The 21,011-nt window shown below is 33.1% G+C and overlaps 1 protein-coding gene across 2 annotated transcripts in view; it reads right to left on the bottom strand.

The window, feature by feature from the left end:
- The window catches only part of WASL (WASP like actin nucleation promoting factor), a 96,921-nt gene that overhangs the window by 20,737 nt on the left and 55,173 nt on the right, over positions 1-21,011 (bottom strand). For both annotated transcript variants that reach the window (XM_051961316.1, XM_051961317.1), the window contains exons 5-8: positions 20,577-20,600; positions 4,824-4,992; positions 3,873-3,915; positions 1,834-1,987 (exon numbers count right to left, since the gene is read on the bottom strand). In XM_051961316.1, the coding sequence (XP_051817276.1) occupies positions 1,834-1,987; positions 3,873-3,915; positions 4,824-4,992; positions 20,577-20,600 (390 nt within the window). The remainder of the gene's footprint in view (positions 1-1,833; positions 1,988-3,872; positions 3,916-4,823; positions 4,993-20,576; positions 20,601-21,011) is intronic.

Below are 21,011 nucleotides of genomic sequence, written 5' to 3'. Positions count from 1 at the left end.
TACTTCTTCGTGTCTCAGTTTTTTAATCTGTAAGAATCAGGACAATAACAGTCCCACTACACCCTCTGAGTGGTCATAAAGCTCGAACTGGATGTTGCATATAAAATCTTTTATAAACTTTAAAATACTAGCTAGGAGCTGCTGCTGCTGCCTCTTCCTCTGCCTCAATGACCTCTCCCATCTCTGTGTATGGACCAACATGATTATTTCCTGGGGTGCAAATTCCAAGTTCTAAGGGTTTGTTAGTCTTTTCCCTCCTTTTCTTCTGTTACTTATATATCCATTAGCTTGGCACAAATTAGGATTCCATTTCTGCTTCTTCGGGACAATTTTGTTCTCATCTTCAAACACATTTTTCATTTTGTAAAAGAAGCATTTCATTTATCTTTATGAGCTGGAGAATATTCCTCTATCTTCAAAGTTCTTAATTTTAAACAAAGGTTTGTGAACCATTTTTTTTTTCTTTTTAGCATGTTGATAATTATATTTTTAACATAATTGGCTTTCCTTTGTAATCCTACATGCTTTATTTTTTGCATTTAAAAATGTGACTCTGAAAAGAGATCTATCTGCTTTGCTAGGCTGACAAACATACCACAAAAATGCTTTAGAATTTCTGCTGAAGACATTCTTTCAGAAGGGAGAAAGGACCATGCTTTAAATATACATTAGTTAATAATTATCTGGTTATGATAGAAAGATAAAACTAGACTGCAACCTATGCAGGTCATTGTAAAATTCACCTTGTTCTCTTCTATAGTTGTCAGTTCAATCCCCCGGGGGAGTATGATTACAAAATGTCTGGGGGGATAGTCAATTCTAAACTTAGTATTTTCCTCACATCAGTCATCCTGATAGGCACAATCAACTTTTTTTTACTTGCCTTCTTAATTTTGTTTGCTTTCTTCTTCCTGACTCTTCTCCTTCAGTGGAAGTCCCCCTAAAATATTTTTTAGAATACTTGACTCTAAAAGCAATGAATTTTTACTTAACAGCATAGTGAGTGAAACTAATGGCTTGATGATATGGCGATACTAAAAATAGTGATAACAGGGTAAGCTAAACTCACAAGAAATTTTTAATCAACAACTAGATTTCTTCCCCTAAAATAAAATTTTAAAAGTAAATACTTCTTTTATTCCTTTCTTAGTTTTTCTTCTTCTTGTTAAAAAAGAACACTAAAGGAACTAAAACCAGATAAGTAGAAAGAATAAAGATTCTGAACAGGCACATGTAAGCAGGAAACTATACGATTAATTTGATAAGTTAAAACTACCAAACATGCATATACTTCAGGTAGGAAAAAAACACTTAAAAAAAAAAAGAAAACACATATAAGATGATTTGAATGAATCCTTAAGCTTTAAAAAGCTATACATTTATTTATACTGTAAAGCAGACATAATTAATATTTTTATAAAATGATCAATAAAATTTTAGAGAACAAAAAACAACTAGAAAGATTCGTATCTAAAATTATTTTCATTTTTATGACTAATTATTTCTTAATGTTATTGACTACTTAAAGTTTTGAAAAATTCATGGGTATGGGAATTTTTAGTTGAATGCAGAAACCAAAATTTTATTCTATAAAACAACTAAAATGTCAATCTATGGATTTCCAGTTTTAATTAAAGCCAGAAAGTAAGATTTCTCAGTACTTTTTATTGAGTAAGTAGCTATACTATATGAATTTTCATGTTCTATCCATTTTAATACTGTGTTTTTAAAACAAAGGGTGGATATTTTAGGCGAACACAGAAGTTGCCTTTCATAATTAATTCAGTAAGTTCAGGACAGCAAACAGAAATTTTGTCAAGTTAGAAGAATTACCTTGCCTTCGTAGTTCATTCTTAACAGCTTCCACACCTCCAGTTTTTTCAATAAAATCATATATAACTTTTGATGTTTCTTTGTCTTTAAGTTGTGCCTCTGAGATTCCACACAAGTCAAAGAGATTCTTTAATTCTGGATCTAAGTTATTCAGCTACAAAAGATACAACAAGTGTCAATTACAAAATATAATCCTCATAACTATATTCAAAATTTACAATTTTAAAAAGCAGGATCAAATCAATTCATCCTCACTTGTGTTCTTCACAAAAATGTTCCTTTAATGAAGTTAAAATGTTTATATAGTGTTAAAGCTTCTAAATAAATATGAAACAGAATGATAAAAAAAAAAAAAATGAGTTTTTAAAGAGTAGAGCCAATACAGCAGAGAAAAAAAGCAGAAACTTATCAGCCTTCCCAAAACCTTTCTGAACTATTTTAAGTAATACCACAAAACAAATTCTGGCACAGTAAAAAGGATGGGGTGAAACAACTTTCCAATGAGAAACAACCTAGAAGGTTGGCAGGAAAGATCTGTTATACCAGGAGTGGGCATAGAACATAGTCCAGGGAAGGCCATACCCCAGCAAACTAGGAGTAGGCTTGGGGGCAGCAGTGACAGTTCCCAGACTTCTCAGACTGCAGATGAGGTCAGACAATTGGTCAAAAGGAAATTATAAGAATCCCTTTGTTGGCACTAGGGGCAGGACTCTGCTGGATCATAGCACCAGGTCTCAATCTCAAGGTTATAGCAGAGCTTATAGCAGCTGGGGAGGTGGGACACTAGTCACACTTTAAAGAGTGCTTGTGGGTGTTCAAAGATCAGAATACAAGTCAGAGGAACAAGAAACATAACTCTTCCTAGATTTTATCATCTTAAAATAACTAAAAGCTTACATCAAAAGCCTCAAAAAAAATTTTTAATTGTTCTCAGGCCAGGGAAGAACTCAAAAAAAATTTTTTTTTAAATTAAATGAGAGGTAGAAGAAAAATTGGAAAAAGAAATGAAAGTTATGCAAGAAAATTAAGAAAAGAGTTACTACCTTGCTAAAGGAAGAACATTAGTGGTGGCAAAAACTGAACAAGTTGGCCTAACTCTTGTACAGTAAAACCTAGACTTGTAGTAAATCAACAAAGGAAATATTTCTAATCCACAAATTAGGTATTGGGGAGGGGAGGGTAGGAAAAGGAAAAAGAGAATTTGGAACTCAAAAGTTTTTTAAATTTATTTTTACAAGTAAGTGTGTGTGTGTGGGGGAGATAAAAGTACTAAAATTTTTCTAAAGTTCTCTAATCTTATTAAATTTCTTCCCCTTCCCTCATAATTAACAACTGCAGACTTAAGCAACTTTATTGTTACTAATATGTGGATTAGAACTCTCTAATACTTTAATATTTTATGTCTTAAATTAAAATTAGTACATAGCAAACATATTACCTTGAAAAAACACCAATTAAATAATTTGGGCTTCAAAAATTTTAAATAAAATAATAGATTCTTATTTCCTTTCTCAGATTTGGTGGTCTCTAACATAACTAGTGATCACCTGTGGTAATAGGGAACATAGTTTATCTTAGTGAAATTACATCATTCTCTCACCAATCTAGCTAATCAGCTTTAAAACTTGAAAAAGAACTATGTCATTCAGTACACATTCCATGGGAAAGATAGCTTCTATACTTAAATGGATCTTGTAGACTATGATATGTTCTTCATTGATGCTGATTATAATCAATTCATGCCTATATATAAGAAACAGTTCATTTATTGGTTTACTAAAAGTCTGGATTTTGCACACAAGTATTAGGACAATGATGATAGTGGGGTGGGTTTTTTTTGGACACACGAGAACTACTAAGATTGAAGCAATCAACATTCTATATCACATTTAGAAACTGCAACTTTCTCTTTAATCTATTTAATGTAGAAGAAGAAAACAAACTAAAAGTCCAATTTCATTAAAAAAAAAAAAATCTAAATTCCTGGCATAATGGTTCCACGTATTTATATTAATTTTATAGCTTGAAAAAACACTTACATCAAAACCTGTGTTAGGATCCCAACCAACATGTCCAATGTGCCTAAAAGAGAAGAGGAAATTGAAAGCAGAAAATGGAAAAAAAAAATTAAAAGGTCATTGAAAAGCATGTTTTAAATGGAAAATAATTTGGATTTGTCCTATAATAATGACTCTCAAACACTGATGGCATAAAGATTTGATCTAATAAAAAACACCTTGAGCCAGGAAATCTTTGTGCTTCAATATTTTCACCTACAAAACTCTGAAAGCCTTAAGAGTTAGAAGAGGCCTTCCCAAGGTCTTGAAGTTCATTCTCTACTTTCAAAGCCAATAACACACCTAATTGTGTGACAAATCTAATCTGCTCCATTTCCAAACTAAGCTTGATTTACCCTTCTTTGGATAATGCAGTGGTACCCCAACTTTATTCTCAGCTTGACTTTTAGAGGTTCATAAGAGTATAGCTCAGACTCCTGAGAGTCAAGAAATCTATCAGTACCCACTTCTTATCAGGAGCAAGGCATTAATTATAGATGGTCCACCATGTCTTCTTCATCAAGTGATAATAATAATGCCTAGCTACCTTATCTCAGGTTGCTCCGAGTTTCAGTAACATAATTTAAATAAATTGCAAGGTTTATTACTATATTTTTTACCACAGATTACTTTTTAAAAGGGAGAGCTAAGTAGAGTAGAATTTCAAGCTTCCTGCATCTAGTGGAAAATTTTATTTTGCTTAAAATATTTCTTCCTATAAGATTAAGTTAAGGGGGAAAAAAAATGAAGCTTCTGGAGAATAAAATGCAAGATTCTTTGGATTTCTGGGCTTATGTCCCTAAAAAAAATAATAAAATAAAATTTTAAGTTGAAATGTCTTTACAAAGCAGAAGTAAAGTAAGTTCAAACCAACAAGAGAAAGAGCCATATAATGAAACTGGTCCAAACTATTAGAATTACTGATGTGCTTACTGAAAATTGCTTGGGGTTCCAATATCTGCTTTAGTCAATCGCTTCTTTTTTGTTTTTCCTTTTTTCTTTTCTTTGTTGTGGGAAATGTTGTTGACTTGTGGACCATAAAATCTATTTGTTGTGATTTCTGGATTTTTTATGTCAACAGTAGCCATTGGTAAATTTGGACCTGAAAAAAAGAAGGCAGAAAAAAGGACATGAAAATAACTATTACAGTGAAACATGAACTATATGCAATCAGTGAATCGTTCTTAATTTATCAAATTTTCTAACATGTTTCATGTCTTTAATAATTTTATAGACCATCTATTTGGTTTTTTAACACAAACGTAACACCCCATCCCCACATCCTATATAGCCCTCTGCCCCACAATTTCCCCAAAATATTAATATAGTTTTAAGTTAAATCTAACATTTTGAGGCATTATATTGTCATGTAAAGTAATTTGTGTACATATATTATGTTTTATATATGCATGTGTATCATGCATTTATATAGTTACACACATATATGTATACACACATAAAAGACATAAAATGCTAATCCAATTAAAAAACAAATCATTGTTTTCTCATTATTAAATAAGTCTGAGTCAATTTTCTAAGGACTCACCAAAGAAAGCATTGGGAATTTAATAATTTGTTTCTAACTAAAATATTAAAGACCCTAGTGCCTTTTAGCTGATGGAATCTCAGAGATCTTCACTCACACCTGAAGGTATATCTTAAGCAATGTAGAGAGAATACGCTGAAAGTTTCTTTTAAAAAACTTTCATATGACCATCTCATAGTTTTGCTATTGGAAAGGGACTGCACATCATCTAACCCAACTCCTTCACTGAATAGAGAGGACGATCAAAGGCCAAACTGTCCAAAGGTGCCCAAGATAGGATTCACTTAAGATATACAGGGGGTATAAAAAACAAAATAAGAGCACTGTCCCTCTTCCAAACCGAAGAGACCACTATCCTTTAGTCACTCAGACTCTCAACCACATTCACCTCATTGTCAAGTCTTGCCAATTTTACCTCCATAAAGATCTCTCCCATCCATTTTCCTCACAAGGCCATCACTCGAGATCAAGCCCTTCTCTCTCATTCAGATTATTCTAACAGCCTCATAGTCGTCTTGCTTATATCACTGCCTTTCCCCTCTTCAGTCCACGCTCAATATATCTGCCAAAATATATTGGCTAAAGCACAGATCAGATGATGCAATCCACCTACTCAAGGATTCTGATGACTTCCTATTTCCATAGGACAAACTTACAAACCATTTAGCTAAGTTTAAACCTCAAAGTCCCCATGGGTTAGTTACAATTTATGGTTCTAGAATAATTTCACGTTACTCCTTTCCACATACTGTATATTGTACACAAAAAGGACTATTTATTTTCCCCAAAATTTGGCATTTCATCTCCCTGTCCTCCATATCTCTGCATACACTGTCCTTTATAATAGTATTACACCCCTCTTCACTGCTGTTTAAAATCATTAGCTTTCCATTCGTGATTGAACTCAGGGGCCCATTCCCAAGGGATACTTTTTCTGATCCCTCTAATTACTAGTGAAGTCTCCCTCTTTAAATTACCTTATGTTTCTGTGTTAATATTCAATTTCCCCCAGTTAAAAGTAAACTCCTCGAGTCAACTTACATTCTACAGGAGGAACAGTTCATAGTGCTTTGTATGTTATAGGAATTTAAAAAGTGCTTCCGTCTTGTGTAGGAGTACAAACATAGAATCATAAATTGTTAGGACTAAAAAGAATCTTACCTCTAATCTCTGGGTTCTAAAAATCTAATCGATACATCCAAAGATAATCATTAAAGGCATGAAATAACTCCAGAGTACCCAGTTTAGAATATTAAAGACATTATCACCCAAAATTTCTCATCCCCCACGTCTCTGAAATGCCTTTCTCTGATCACAATCTACTAGTTAGCCTTGTCTTCTTTCCTTCTGTCCCTATCTTTCTATCCCTATTTTTTTCTCTTTCCCTTCATAGTCTTTTTCTTTTCTTTTCTTTTTTTAAATAACTTTTTATTGACAGAACCCATGCCAGGGTAATTTTTTACAACATTATCCCTTGCACTCACTTCTGTTCCGATTTTTCCCCTCCCTCCCTCCACCCCCTCCCCCAGATGGCAAGCAGTCCTTTACATGTTGAATAGGTTACAGTATATCCTAGATACAATATATGTGTGCAGAACCGAACAGTTTTCTTGTTGCACAGGAGGAATTGGATTTAGAAGGTATTAATAACCCGGGAAGAAAAAAAAAAAATGCAAGCAGTTTATATTCATTTCCCAGTGTTCTTTCTTTGGGTGTAGCTGCTTCTGTCCATCCTTGATCAACTGAAACTGAATTAGCTCTCTTTATCAAAGAGATCTACTTCCATCAGAAGACATCCTCAAACAGTATCATTGTTGAGATATATAATGATCTCCTGGTTCTGCTCATTTCCCTTAGTATCAGTTCATGTAAGTCTCGCCAGTCCTCTCTGTATTCATCCTGCTGGTCATTTCTTACAGAACAATAATATTCCATAACATTCATATATCACAATTTACTCAGCCATTCTCCAATTGATGGGCATCCATTCATTTTCCAGCTTCTAGCCACTACAAACAGGGCTGCCACAAACATTTTGGCACATATAGGTCCCTTTCCCTTCTTTAGTATCTCTTTGGGGTACAAGCCCAGTAGAAACACTGCTGGATCAAAGGGTATGCACAGTTTGATAACTTTTTGAGCATAGTTCCAGATTGCTCTCCAGAATGGCTGGATGTGTTCACAATTCCACCAACAATGTATCAGTGTCCCTGTTTTCCCACATCCCCTCCAACATTCCACATTATCTTTCCCTGTCATTCTAGCCAATCTGACAGGTGTGTAGTGGTATCTCAGAGTTATCTTAATTTGCATTTCTCTGATTAATAATGATTTGGAGCATATTTTCATATGTCTATAAATAGTTTCAATTTCTTCGTCTGAGAATTGTCTGTTCATATCCTTTGACCATTTATCAATTGGAGAATGGCTTGATTTCTTATAAATTAGAGTCAATTCTCTATGTATTTTGGAAATGAGGCCTTTATCAGAACCTTTGATTGTAAAAATGTTTTCCCAGTTTATTGTTTCCCTTTTAATCTTGTCTGCATTAGTTTTGTTTGTACAAAAACTTTTCAATTTGATATAATCAAAATTTTCTATTTTGTGATCAATAGTGATCTCTAGTTCTTCTTTGGTCATAAATTCCTCCCTCTTCCACAGGTCTGAGAGGTAAACTATCCTATGCTCTTCCAATTTATTTATAATCTCATTCTTTATGCCTAGATCATGAACCCTTCATAGTCTTTACTCTGTTATTGGCCAGTTAAATCATACATTATCCTTCACCCTTCAATTTCTCGCTTTCTACTTCCTGTTTTAATGCTGGTGATGTTTTGCCTAACCCCAACCCAAGTTTACTTGTCACCATCTGCTTTCTCTGCTCCAATTCAAGTGCTTCCTCTGTGCTCCAGAGAAAAGTCATGACTTCACTATAAATTTTGGTTCCTTAATCTCATCTAGGACTTCATTACTTTATGGCAACATTTTTATTCTTCTTTGACTCTATTGCATTCTTCACAGGAATCATCCTAAACCTTTCTTGTGCTTGATGTTCCATCTCAGAAGAGGATCTCTTCCTACTTGGAGACAAGAGATCATCTACTACAAAGTTCTTTTCCCTACTATATAAATCAAATCTCTTTTCTATTTATTCTCCACTCTCTCCAACCAGTATTCAATAAAGAAGAAACCATGGCTTCCTATCTCCTGTGAGAGCCTGCCCTCTCAGTCATTCTCTTTTAATATCAAATGTCCCCCTTCCACTGGAGCTTTTGATACTGCCTATAAACATTCCGATGACTCACCTCATTTTTTCACCTGAATCTGCAAGTTCAAAACATCATTCTTGTATTTCTTCCCTTTACTTCAAAGCCTTTGGGAAAAGGCTTCTTATTATTATCCAAGATGACCAAATGACATTATGAATATTCAATCCAATGGCCTTTTCTCAGTCATTATGCTATCTAACCTCTCTACAACTTCTGATAAGGCTGACATTCTTCTCCTAAATACACTTCCTTTCTCGACTTGTGAAGTGATATTGTTTTCTCTTTGTTTTTCTCCTACCTTCATGACCACTCCCTTTCAATTTCCTTTACTAGATGATTAATCTTTTTGTGATATATCTCTTCCATCTATTTGCTTTTTTCCCATTAACACACCCTCTACTAAAAGTTCTTCTTGGACTTTAACCTGTATTAATAAAAACCTATTTGGTTTCCACTCACTAGTCTACACAATTGACAACGTGATATCCTTAAAACACAGATCTGGCCGTACAGACTCACTCCCAACTCAAAAAAAATCTTTATTAGCTCCCAATTACATCTAAGGTAAAACATCAAATATACAACCTGGCATTCAAAATCCTGTCCAATCTAGCTCTAATCTGCCTCTTTGCTTTTATTAATACTAATTTCCTTTAATGCAACATTTCAGATAAACTGGATTACTAAGCTGATTTCATGTATTCATGTGTTCTATCTTTTGTCTCTCTGTTACATAGGTGGTTCCTGTACCCCATCATTTCTGCTTCTAAGAACTTCTGGGTGTTATCTCCTGACCTGGAGGCCTTTCCTGATCTGTCAAGTTAATAGTCTCTCCCTCTTACAATTATCTTCTATTTGTTTTGTCTACACTTGTTGAATTGAATTGATCTGTAATACTGTGTTCATATATGGCCACTGCATTATAGGAAAACAAAAGAAAAGTAAAGCATGTTCAGAGGAAAACACATAATTATGTCAAATAAAGAACTGAAGAAAATAGAACTGTTTAGTTGGGAGAAGAGAAAATTTAAAGGTTACATACACAAGTGTTCTTTTTAAATAGCTGAAGGGTTATCATAGGAAAAGGAATTCCTTATTAGCACTTATTTCACTTAGTACTAGAAAGTAAAACTAGAAGCAATAGTTAAAAATTCTATAGTAAGGCAAATTTTGAGTTAATACAAGGAGGAACTTCCTAATTCTATTATTCTAAAACTAGTCCCCACATTATTTGGATGAAGGACCTGAGATCCAAATAAATCAAAAATCTTGCTCCAAATTACAAAAGTAGGAAACAACATCCCAAATTTTCTCATTTCTAGTCTAATGCTTTATTTGCTATATATGCCAACTGCTGGCACAGTAAGAGTTTTATTCTCTCTTACACATATGGAACTTACTTCTCTTCTGAACTTTTTTATTTCCATCAAGCCCCCAGATTTGGAAACTTGGGAATAATCCTTGTCTCCTTACTCTGTTAAATCTTGTTCATTCTATCTCTACAGCATTGTCACAGCCGTCTCTTCTTAATTCACATAATTACCATTTTAGTTCAGGCTCTCATCACCTCTCAAATGGACTCCCACAAAAGCCTTTTTATTGGCCTTCCTAAATCACGTCTCCCTTCTACATTCTACTCTAAAAAAGGTCTGTTGACCCAAATTCTCATAGTTTCCTTTTACCTCCTAGAATTAAATACAAGCTTCAGTTTAACATTTAAAGTCTTCACACCTGTAGAAGAGGAAGGAATTTATGACCATAGAAGAACTAGAGATCACTATTGACTACAAAATAGAAATTTTTGATTATTCAAATTGAAAAGTTTTTGTACAATAAAACTAATGCAGACAAGATTAGAAGGGAAACAATAAACTGGGAAAACATTTTTACAATCAAAGGTTCTGATAAAGGCCTCATTTTCAAAATATATAAAGAATTGACTCTAATTTATAAGAAATCAAGCCATTCTCCAATTGATAAATGGCCAAAGGATATGAACAGACAATTCTCAGACGAAGAAATTGAAACTATTTATAGACATATGAAAATATGCTCCAAATCATTATTAATCAGAGAAATGCAAATTAAGATAACTCTGAGATACCACTACACACCTGTCAGATTGGCTAGAATGACAGGGAAAGATAATGTGGAATGTTGGAGGGGATGTGGGAAAACAGGGACACTGATACATTGTTGGTGGAATTGTGAACACATCCAGCCATTCTGGAGAGCAATCTGGAACTATGCTCAAAAAGTTATCAAACTGTGAATACCCTTTGATCCAGCAGTGTTTCTACTGGATTTATACCCCAAAGAGATACTAAAGAAGGGAAAGGGACTTGTATGTGCACAAATGTTTGTGATTTTAAGATTATGTTTATTTTTAAAGTTGAAAAAAATTTCAAGGTTTTTTGTTGTTGTTCTTACTGTTTTGTTCATTTTTGTTGGTTTTCTTAGACAAACAAAACTGATATTTAGACTAACTTATTGAGGAGAATAGGGAAGATATTGGGAAAATTGGGTCAATGTAAAAGATCAATAATTTATTTAGAAAATACACAGAATAAAGACAAATAAATAAATTATGAGTGAAAAATGTTTAAATACAGACTCTAAGGGTTGAAGGACACTAACTTTTGGTGGGGAGTCAGAAAAGGCTTCATGTAAAATGTGATGATTAAGCTAAACCTTACAGAAAAGTGAAGTAGTTTATGAAGTAACTGTGAGGACAGAATTTCAGGAATGTGGAAAGGCCAAAGCAAAGGCACTTTTCATACAATGACCCTAGGCAACAAATTTTTTTCTTCTTCTACCACATTACTATCAAATATTGATAATATTCAACAGGTCTGTCATAGAGGTAATGATATGCAATCTAAATCTATTCTATGAGTAAAAATGCTTACATTCTTTTATCTTTATAATTACTGAATTATTATTTCAATTTATAGATGTCATTATAAAACAAGGTTTACAGATATATATTTAGCTAAAAATTTTCTCCCCAAGTTCACAAGCTTGCAAAGTCTCATTCACAATAACCATTTCCTCACATCTTCCTTAGTGAAGTCATACCTGTTTAATTGGCGTATTTAGCCCTAAAGGGACTCAGTCTATTGGGAATTTGCAAAGAACCAAAGTATGCTTTTTTGGAAAGTAAATCCCTAGCCAGTACAGTGTGCAAGGCAGAATATTGTTGGCATAATATTTCTTTGATGTTATAGATACTAAACTTTTATGAATATTGATTAGAATCACACTGGCTTTTCTGGCTATCTTATCAAATTGTTGGTGTATATCAAAAATGCAATTCACCAAAACTCATACGTCTTTCTGCATATCCTCCAAATAACATTATAGTATGGAATAATACTATTCTATTTTGTTGTAGAACTTGCCTGTATTTATATCTTTGACTGGGTTAACTGAATTATTAAATCTGAATTAGGTTTTTTGCTATTTTTCAAATAAAAAAATGGAAAATTGTGCATATATATTTCTCTTACAAGTATGAAGAATAACTGTTTTATAAACTTTTTGATGTAGTTGTTCAAACCTGTGATTTCATGAGTGTAGGGAATTCCCAATGAAGATACTAATAATGCAAATTGGCAACTATTCTGCAATTTGTTATTAGAGTAATTGAACTTGCCTAAAGCACATAGCTTTTGTATATATCAACTTAATTCAAGTCTTCCCGACTTTAAGATCCACTATACCTCATAACTTTAAAATCAAAGGCCTTGAAAAAAAGCAATTGTTTAATAAAAGAAACTTTGTATATTAACTTTATCAACTTCTTAAATACTTCATCATTCATAATGCTACCTCTCAAAAAGAAATCTGTAACATTTCTACGGTGATTCTTTGTCAGGCACAATAAAGAACCCAAACCCTAGAATTTTATTTTATTTTTACTTGTTTGAACCATAAACAATGGGCAATATGTAAAAAGAAAAGGATGGGACTAACAGTATAATACTGTATTTAGTAAGATACTCAATAATTATATATTAAGGAATAAGAAAGTACAGGGAATAACTATTTTCTCTGCAAATTAAACATGAGAAAATAAGCTTACTTTGTTTAGACTTTATAAGTGTATGGGCAATTAAAGTATTTAAAAAAAACTATTCTTATTGTTTTTTTTCTCAAACTATTCATGTTTAAATTGAACAAAATTTTCTATATTATTTTACATGCCCCTAGCACATTAGGAGTATATAATTCCAAAAACTCATACAAATCCTAATTAGGAAGTACCTGACAGTACAAAGGTTCCAAGCACCAAAAATACTAACACTAACAGAATCTTCTGAAAGCACTCCAGTAAATGTTATACAAAATATGTTTTGATATTTTAAGTGAAAATGTTCCAGATCTTAAAATTACTATTCAAGTGTTTGAGAATATAGACACTGAATCTTTGAATCTCAAAAACAGTTCAAACTGCAACATATTACTTAGACACAGTCTGTAAAATAAGATAGAAAAAAATTCTCTTTTGGTCAAAATTACATTGCAATCATTATAATAATGGTGAGGTGAATTTTATTAAAACTCTATACTAGAGTAGGGACCAAATCCTAAGAAAATACAAACTAATGCTTTTTATATAACCACTAAATACTAATGCAATGTAAATCCTTTAATTCTGCTAGAACTCTAAAATTCATATTATTATTGTCATTCTAAATAAAGTTATTTTTGAAAATGGTTTTACACATACAATCTCCATGGACAAAAAAATAGACTAAGTAGTATTAATTTTTAAATGAAATAACATTATACTAAGTTAATTTTCTAAGTTAAAGAGTTTACAACATATAAAGTTTTAAAAGGTTTTCAATGAAAATTAGACATTCTACCCCAAAAACTTTTAATGATAAACAATGAGATGAATTAACACCATAAATACTTTCACTTTATCTGTGGCACAATAAAATCAAACATAGTAATAATTACTTCATGGACTTTCATCCTAACCACTATTCTACCTCACAAGAGGCATTTGGAATCTTTTTCAAAATTAAGTTGGCAATAGTGGAAGCTAGATGGCATAGTGGATAGAATGTGGCCCTGAGTTCAAATCAGGCTTGACATTTACTAGCTGTGGGACCCAAGCAAGTTAGTTAACCCTTATTCTCACCCCCCACCCTCCCCATTAAGTTAGCAATAATATGATATGAGAGAAGTGGCCAACTTTCTGATTCTGTACACTTTCACACAGAATGTGGCAAAGTCTCACAAAGGGAAGCATTGGCTCTTCCAAAGGGCCTTCAACTTGTTTGCTCAATAAAGTCAAACCCTTATAGTACCAGGGTATGTAAGACCAGGGTAAGTGACCAAGCTAGGGAAAGGCTTAGTAACTAAGAGGATCATCCATGCTGCAGAAAGAAATGGCTCCATTTCTATCCTTCTAAATTGAAGTACAAATAACTGTTCATGCTGCTCCTGATTCGTGTTTCTAGAACAGCATCTACCATTCATAGCAATTTCTTCACCTTAGAAACTTACTCAGTCCTGGACAACTTCTCCCATTAGTGCACCTTCCATTCCCTGGTCCTCTCCATTCTACTTCCGATTAGATGGCTCCTCTCAGAACCATCTCCTGAGGGAGGAGACCCAAAAAGACCAGGCCTACATTCCTCTCCAAATAGCATTCCTGATTCTCTAGCTTTTTCTCCATCATACTTCTCCTCTACTATTACCTATCTTCATTCTCTTCCTCCCTCTTTTATATGATATCTTCTTCCCTTAGAGTGCAAGCACCTTGATGGGAATGATCATTCTATTTGTATTTGTATCCTCAATGCTTATGATAACATATGTCACAGAATATTGTATAAATCACTTGAAAATTTAAATAATAAAAATAAATTTTAGTATTTAAATCCTGAGGCAGTTTAGGATAAGAGTAAATGAAAATTAAATGAAATAATGCAAAGAAGGATGAATATAAAGAAAATGTTGCTCTAATTCAAATTCAGGTCATAAAATTCTGAGCATTTTAAACAGGTTGATCTCTGAATAACATCTGAAAAATCAGGTTCTTTAAACTATTACTGACAGCAGAATTAAGGTGGCAGATTACAACCAGAAAGCCAGCTGAACTCTACTAACATTCATTCTCTTCCAAATAATTTAAAAATAACGCCTTAAACAAAATTTTGGAGCAGTGAAGCCAATAAGAGATCAAAAGGAGACATTTTTTCAGTCTAAGTAAAGGTAAGAAGCCAGCAGGAAAAGTTTATCACTTAGGTGGAGGCCTATGCAAAGCTCACAAAGGCAGCATTAACTTTGAGAGTTCATATTCCAGAAGATTCTGGGCTGTAGTTTCAGAGTGAAAAGGAGCATTGGTAGTCAGACACAAGGGAGCAGTAACTCTGGTCACATTTCCAAAGCAAAAAGGAGTACTAGGGTTTGCGGATGGAGGGGAACTTTTCTGGGTATAGACCAGAGCATAAACCAGGAGAGCAATAACCATACTTCTCCCAAGATCACACCAACACCACCTTGGAAGCACCAAAAATTTACCTAACCCTAACCCTAACCCTTCAACTAGGTCAGAAAAAAAAAAAAAAAAAAAGGCAAGAAAATGTATGAAACTCCCAACTTTTTGTTAAAGCCAAACTTTAAAATAAAGTTTCAAGTCAAAAAATAATCTGGAGGGGGAAAAAAAAACAACAACAACAAAAATAATCTCTGTGTCTCTGACCTTGCTATCCTGGACTCAGAAATAAGTTAAAGACAGTGGGGGAGATTATATCTGAGATACTGTTCAGTTAATTTTAACACTTTCTCTTCAATATAAACACAAATCCTTAGAATATCAAAAGCTCTGAGCAACTGAAATTGAAGGAGGCTCAAAAGTCAATGGAAAATGGCTCATGCTAAAAACAAGCAAGCTGTAATATATTTCCAGTTCTGACCTCTGTTCAACAAAGTGATAATGATAACACTATGTATGTATCACTGAGGAAAAAAGATGGATTGGCCATATGGCATTAGCAAGGGTTAACAAAAGAAGAGCCTGAATGTTCCATTGATACACATAAAACAAAAAGATTACGACAAAAACCTCTAGAACCTTAGATCATCTATGGAAGATCTTTGGAAGAACAAGGATTAGAAATGAACAGGTACGTGATAAAGAAAAATTATGTCCAGAAAGATAAATATATTGATATGTAAAGCATATATTAATTGCTAACTATCTATAGGTACTAAACTATGTACAGCTGGCATTGTGTACTGCTAGAGGGAGTGTCCTTAATTTACTCAAATTACAAAATATTTCTAGGTTGTAAAATGAATATCCTAATTTTATCTATGTAAAGTTAATAGAGATCCATTTAGTAACTAATAGAGGTACATAATTTTAAGTAAATCAGAGGAAAAATCAGGAATTATTCCAAGGCTGATTTGACAATAACTACTAGTTTTACTAATGGAATTATAACATTGCTTTAAATATTAAACTCCTCTAAGACATGTCAAATTACTCAATTCTCTCCAACCCTCCCCCTAAATCTGGTTTACACATAACTTTATAGAATGTGTACAACCAACCAGAAATCAACTATACTACTTCAGAATACAAATAGGACTCTAGTATTTAGAAAAAGATACTCAAAAAAGAAATCTACCACTGAATCCCTAATCTCACCAATTTGGGTACTCTTACTCTACTGGTTTATATTGCAGCTAATTCATAGCAGTGCAATTCTTGACCATATTCTCTTGTAAGCACTTCTCAGAGGGTGTACCTGACATGCTTTTTTAGAAAGCCTTCGCTCTAGCTCTCCTTATATATTTCATAAAGATGCTAATACTTAGGCTGTCATTACACTACTCTCTCCTGGTGCGCCTCTTACTTGACTGTTCATTTTCAATCTCCTTTGCTGGATCCTCACATAGATCATACCCAGTAATCATGGTATTCCTCAAGTTCTATCCTAAACCTACTTTTTGGCTATTTCATCAGCTCCCACAGATTCAACCATCACTGTTCTGCAGATAATTCTTAGATCTAAGAATCTAGTCCTAACCTCTCCTTGGGCCATAGCTTCACATCTCAAAAGGCCTATTTTTAAACCCAACATATCAAAAACTGAAATCACTATCTTTTCTCCTAAAAACCTACCTCCTCTTCCTAACTTTCCAATTACTTTGGAGTACTAGTATTCCCAATCACTTAAGGCTTACAATCAAAGTTGTTGTCCTTACAAAGTGTTGTCCTCCACTCTCATCATTATCTCCTCTAAACCCCTACTATTCAGTTCGTTGCCACGTCTGGTCAATTTTACCATCACATTATCTCTCTTGTATTTCTTCTGGATATGCTTTCTGACTAAAATTTCTCTTTACTGAAGTCTAATCTCTACTTAGCTATCAAAACAAACTTCCTTTAATGGGAAACTAATGCACTGTTGGTGGAGTTGTGAAATAATCCAACCATTCTGAAGAGCCCAAAGAACTCTCAAACTGTGTGTACTCTTTGATCCAGCAGTCACTACTGGGTCTGTATACCAAAGAAATCATAAAAGAGAGAAAACAAAAATGTTTGTAGTAGCTCTTTTTGTGGTGGCAAAGAATTGGAAAAATGAGTAGATCCCCATCAAATGGGAAATGGCTGAATAGTTATGGTATATGAAAGTAACAGAATACTATTGTTCTAATAAAAATGAGGAACAGGCTGATTTAAAAAAGACCTGGAAAGATTTACATGAATTTATGCTGAGTGAAACAAGCAGAACCAGGAAAACATCGTACACAGCAAAGAGGAAGACTGTGAACCTTCTCTTTAATTAGCTTAGAAGGAACTAGAAAACTCACAAGGAGAAAAAGATAGCCTAAATATTTTCTGGTGTTGAATAATAAAAGATAAGATAAATTTCTGTAGAAGGCTTTGGAAAAGCTAGGGAAAAGCTGAGGAAAGAAAAATTAATCATTATTAATCACATGCTGAATCACACAGCATGTTCATTTCTTGAAAGTATTTTTTTTTTGGATAAAATTGTAAATTACTTTTAAAATTATATACTTAATGTAATTTTCAGCTTTTTAAAATTTAATTTTATTATTTTCCAATTTAAATTTTATTTTAATAGTATATTATTTTTCCAATTCCATTTTTATAAGATTCTTGAGTTCCAATTTTTTTTTCTTCCTTCTTCCCTAAGTTTTATGTGTACATTCATTTTTAATATTTTCCATATGAGTAAAATTGGGAAAGATAAATCAGGAAGGAAAAAAAAACACAAGAAAGGAAACAAAATAAAAAAGGGGTGAAAACGGGCTATTTCGATCTGCATTCACTCTGCATAGTTCTCTTGCATTTCCCATCCAAAATTTATTAGAATTGCCTTCGGTCACTGAACTGCGGAGAAAAATTAAGTTTATTATAGTTGGTGATCTTTAGTTTTTAAAAAATATTTATTTTTATTATTAAGAAAAATTCAATCTATGGAAATCACCAGCTTCCTGGCATGGACTATGAAAGCTGCTGTTTCCACCAGGTGGCAGCATCACAATTGCTAGAAACCTATAAAGAAGTATGTGAGTAGTAATTGGGAAAGCTCTAAAAGTGCGTATAGTAGTAAAGTTATCCAGGTATAAGAATCTATTTATGTGGAAGTCCAATCTTTTTATGACTAGCTGCTTATTCAGGCAAATTCTGATTTGTGAAACAGTCCACACATACTTTTCAGATTGTACTACTGAAATTCAGATACTTCCATCTGGCAATAAAATTTAAAATGTCAACAACTGCTGCAAAACAATGGCAATCAAACTTCTTGATCACTTGTAGTTAAGTTGAATGTTTTATGATTCTGATTTAATTTTCTCCCATTTCCCAACATATTCTCCTGGTGCCTTCTTCCAATGGTACTGTATACTTAAGGAATACAAGCTGACTTAATATGCCTCAAGGAATACCATATAATAAAATGTAGTACATGCACACAAACAAAAATGATACATTCCAGAGTGAAATACAAAATATTTTTGGATGCATCAGACTGTGATTACTTTAATAATTTTGCAGAAGGAATCAGAGTTTGAAAACAAACTCAGGACCCTATGCTAATATGAATCAAAACTTTAAAAAAATACATACTCATATGCATACATATACATATGCATTTTATATATATAGTTACATATTTTCCCCCAATGTCATATATTCCTTGTATCCTTAAAGCTTAACTATAGACATCTTTAATGAACTATATAAGCTCCTTGAGAGCATAAAACAGATTTTTCTGTTTTAATTCTTAATTTGCTAAATATAACAACAAATATAACACTCTATAAGTGACCTCAATAAATGTTTTGATTCTTAAGATGTGATATATGATACATTACTCAAATGACAATTCCTAAGCTTAAGTAGTGCACATTTGGAATGAATATGATAAGTTATTTGATGTTGGTAAATTCATAAGTCAACAGCATATCTGTAATAACAATACTAAAAGAATAAATGTTTATAAATTTCAGAGTATTGTAAAACTGAAGGCGTTTAAAAAGTAAAGGTAAAGAATCTGTTGAAAGAAATGCTAATTATATTAAGTCTAAGAAGTTTTTATGGGGAAACACAAGAACAAAAATTGACTGTAGAATTTCTCAATTTTTTATCATCCAACTTTATTATCCTACTCACAGTAGTGATAATGAAGTTCTGATAGTCTAATAGATCTTAATCAGGCACATATTCTTTAATATAAAATCAAAGCCTATTGGAATACACGGGAGCCACCTGACAGTGGCTGCTGGAGATCCAACCCAGATGGATCCCCTCTTGTGAGAGGATGATACAAGGAGACAGAGGCAGTTTCTGTTCTCTGATTTCCCTAACTGAGAGGCAGTTGCAATGTCTGATCTCTCTCTCCTCTTCCCTCTGCCTCCAATTTATCTTATCCCCAGTCCGCAACACCTATGTCAGCAAAGGCTGCCCTGCAACTCCTTCAGATGTTATGATCCACAGCTGTGGAGGCTCTCAAAGAATTGACCTGTTCCTTCTTCATGGGAAAATAAACTTTACTTCTCCAAATAAACTAAAATAAACTCTACTTCTCTAAAATCCACTAGACAGGAAAAAGGCCTTGATCAAATGGTTTTGGGTGCTCATTATTTTTTCCCAAATTCAGTCAGAGATTGTGCCACCTAGCCTTTCCACATAATCACAGAATTGTTAAGAATGACTTTATTGCAGGAAAGAAAAAGGAGGTCTTTATACACAATTTTATGGATGTCATCATTATATTCAGGAAAAATTTTCTTTTAGTCACTTGAGTTCATTATCTCCTATAGATTTATGCCAATAATTCACTGACCTTTGCAGAATCTCTCCTGATTTCATATATACAGCTCAAGCAGGTTCAAAACAACTTATCATCTTTTATCCCAAACCTGTCCTTTTTTCCTGAACTTCTCTATATCAAAAATAATACTTCCCCTCCTATAATCACCAAGGTATGCAACCCCAATATTTGCCCAGTTCCTTAACAGTTGCTCACCCCAGATATATGATTAGTTAGTCAATTTTACAGAAGAAATCTGGCATTTCTTATATAGGTCCTATCAAAGTAAAGAGCTTCTTCATTTTGATTGCACCTCCAGCACCAAGTCAGTGCTTACCCTCAGCAAGCACTTAATTTTGTAAATTGAAATAAAAGACACAAGCAAAAAATATTAGCACATATTGATGCAGAGCTTTAAAGTTTACAAAGTGTTTTAAACACATTAAAACAATAATTATTTATAAGTTTGAGTTTTGTCACAATAAGATATATAATTCTATAATGATAGAAAGAAAAATCTTTGGAACCTATTTTTGAAATAATAATGAAAAGCACTTACCATTTGGTGGGTCTCGTCTTTTCTCTGTTAAAAAAAATAGAAATAAAAATATTTTATAAAATGGAAATAGCTAAAAGTCCTACCCCACCCTCTATATCAAACATTTAAGATTTTATTTGTTGACATGTAGTTTGGGTTTTTTTGCTCTTCTTAACTGGTTGTACTGTAAATAAAAAGGAAATATCATCTAATAGGATGATCTGAATAAACACATGTTGCAATTAATAAGGATTTGTCTTTTTGTGATTGTAATGGAGTTCTTGGGATTAAAAAAGCCAAAACTACACACACACACACACACACACACACACACACACACACACACACACACACACACACTGCTTTAAGCATTTATAAACTTTTAAGTAAATCTAATTTTTGACCATTTAACCATATTGAAACATACTACTCAATTGTGATAAAAGTCAGGGTTTT

This window comes from Antechinus flavipes, chromosome 5 (genome assembly GCF_016432865.1).
Source record: "Antechinus flavipes isolate AdamAnt ecotype Samford, QLD, Australia chromosome 5, AdamAnt_v2, whole genome shotgun sequence".
In the NCBI taxonomy this organism is placed as follows: Eukaryota; Metazoa; Chordata; class Mammalia; order Dasyuromorphia; family Dasyuridae; genus Antechinus; species Antechinus flavipes.
The sequence above is the reverse complement of the archived record's forward strand: the minus strand, read 5'-3'. Positions and strand labels throughout refer to the sequence as shown.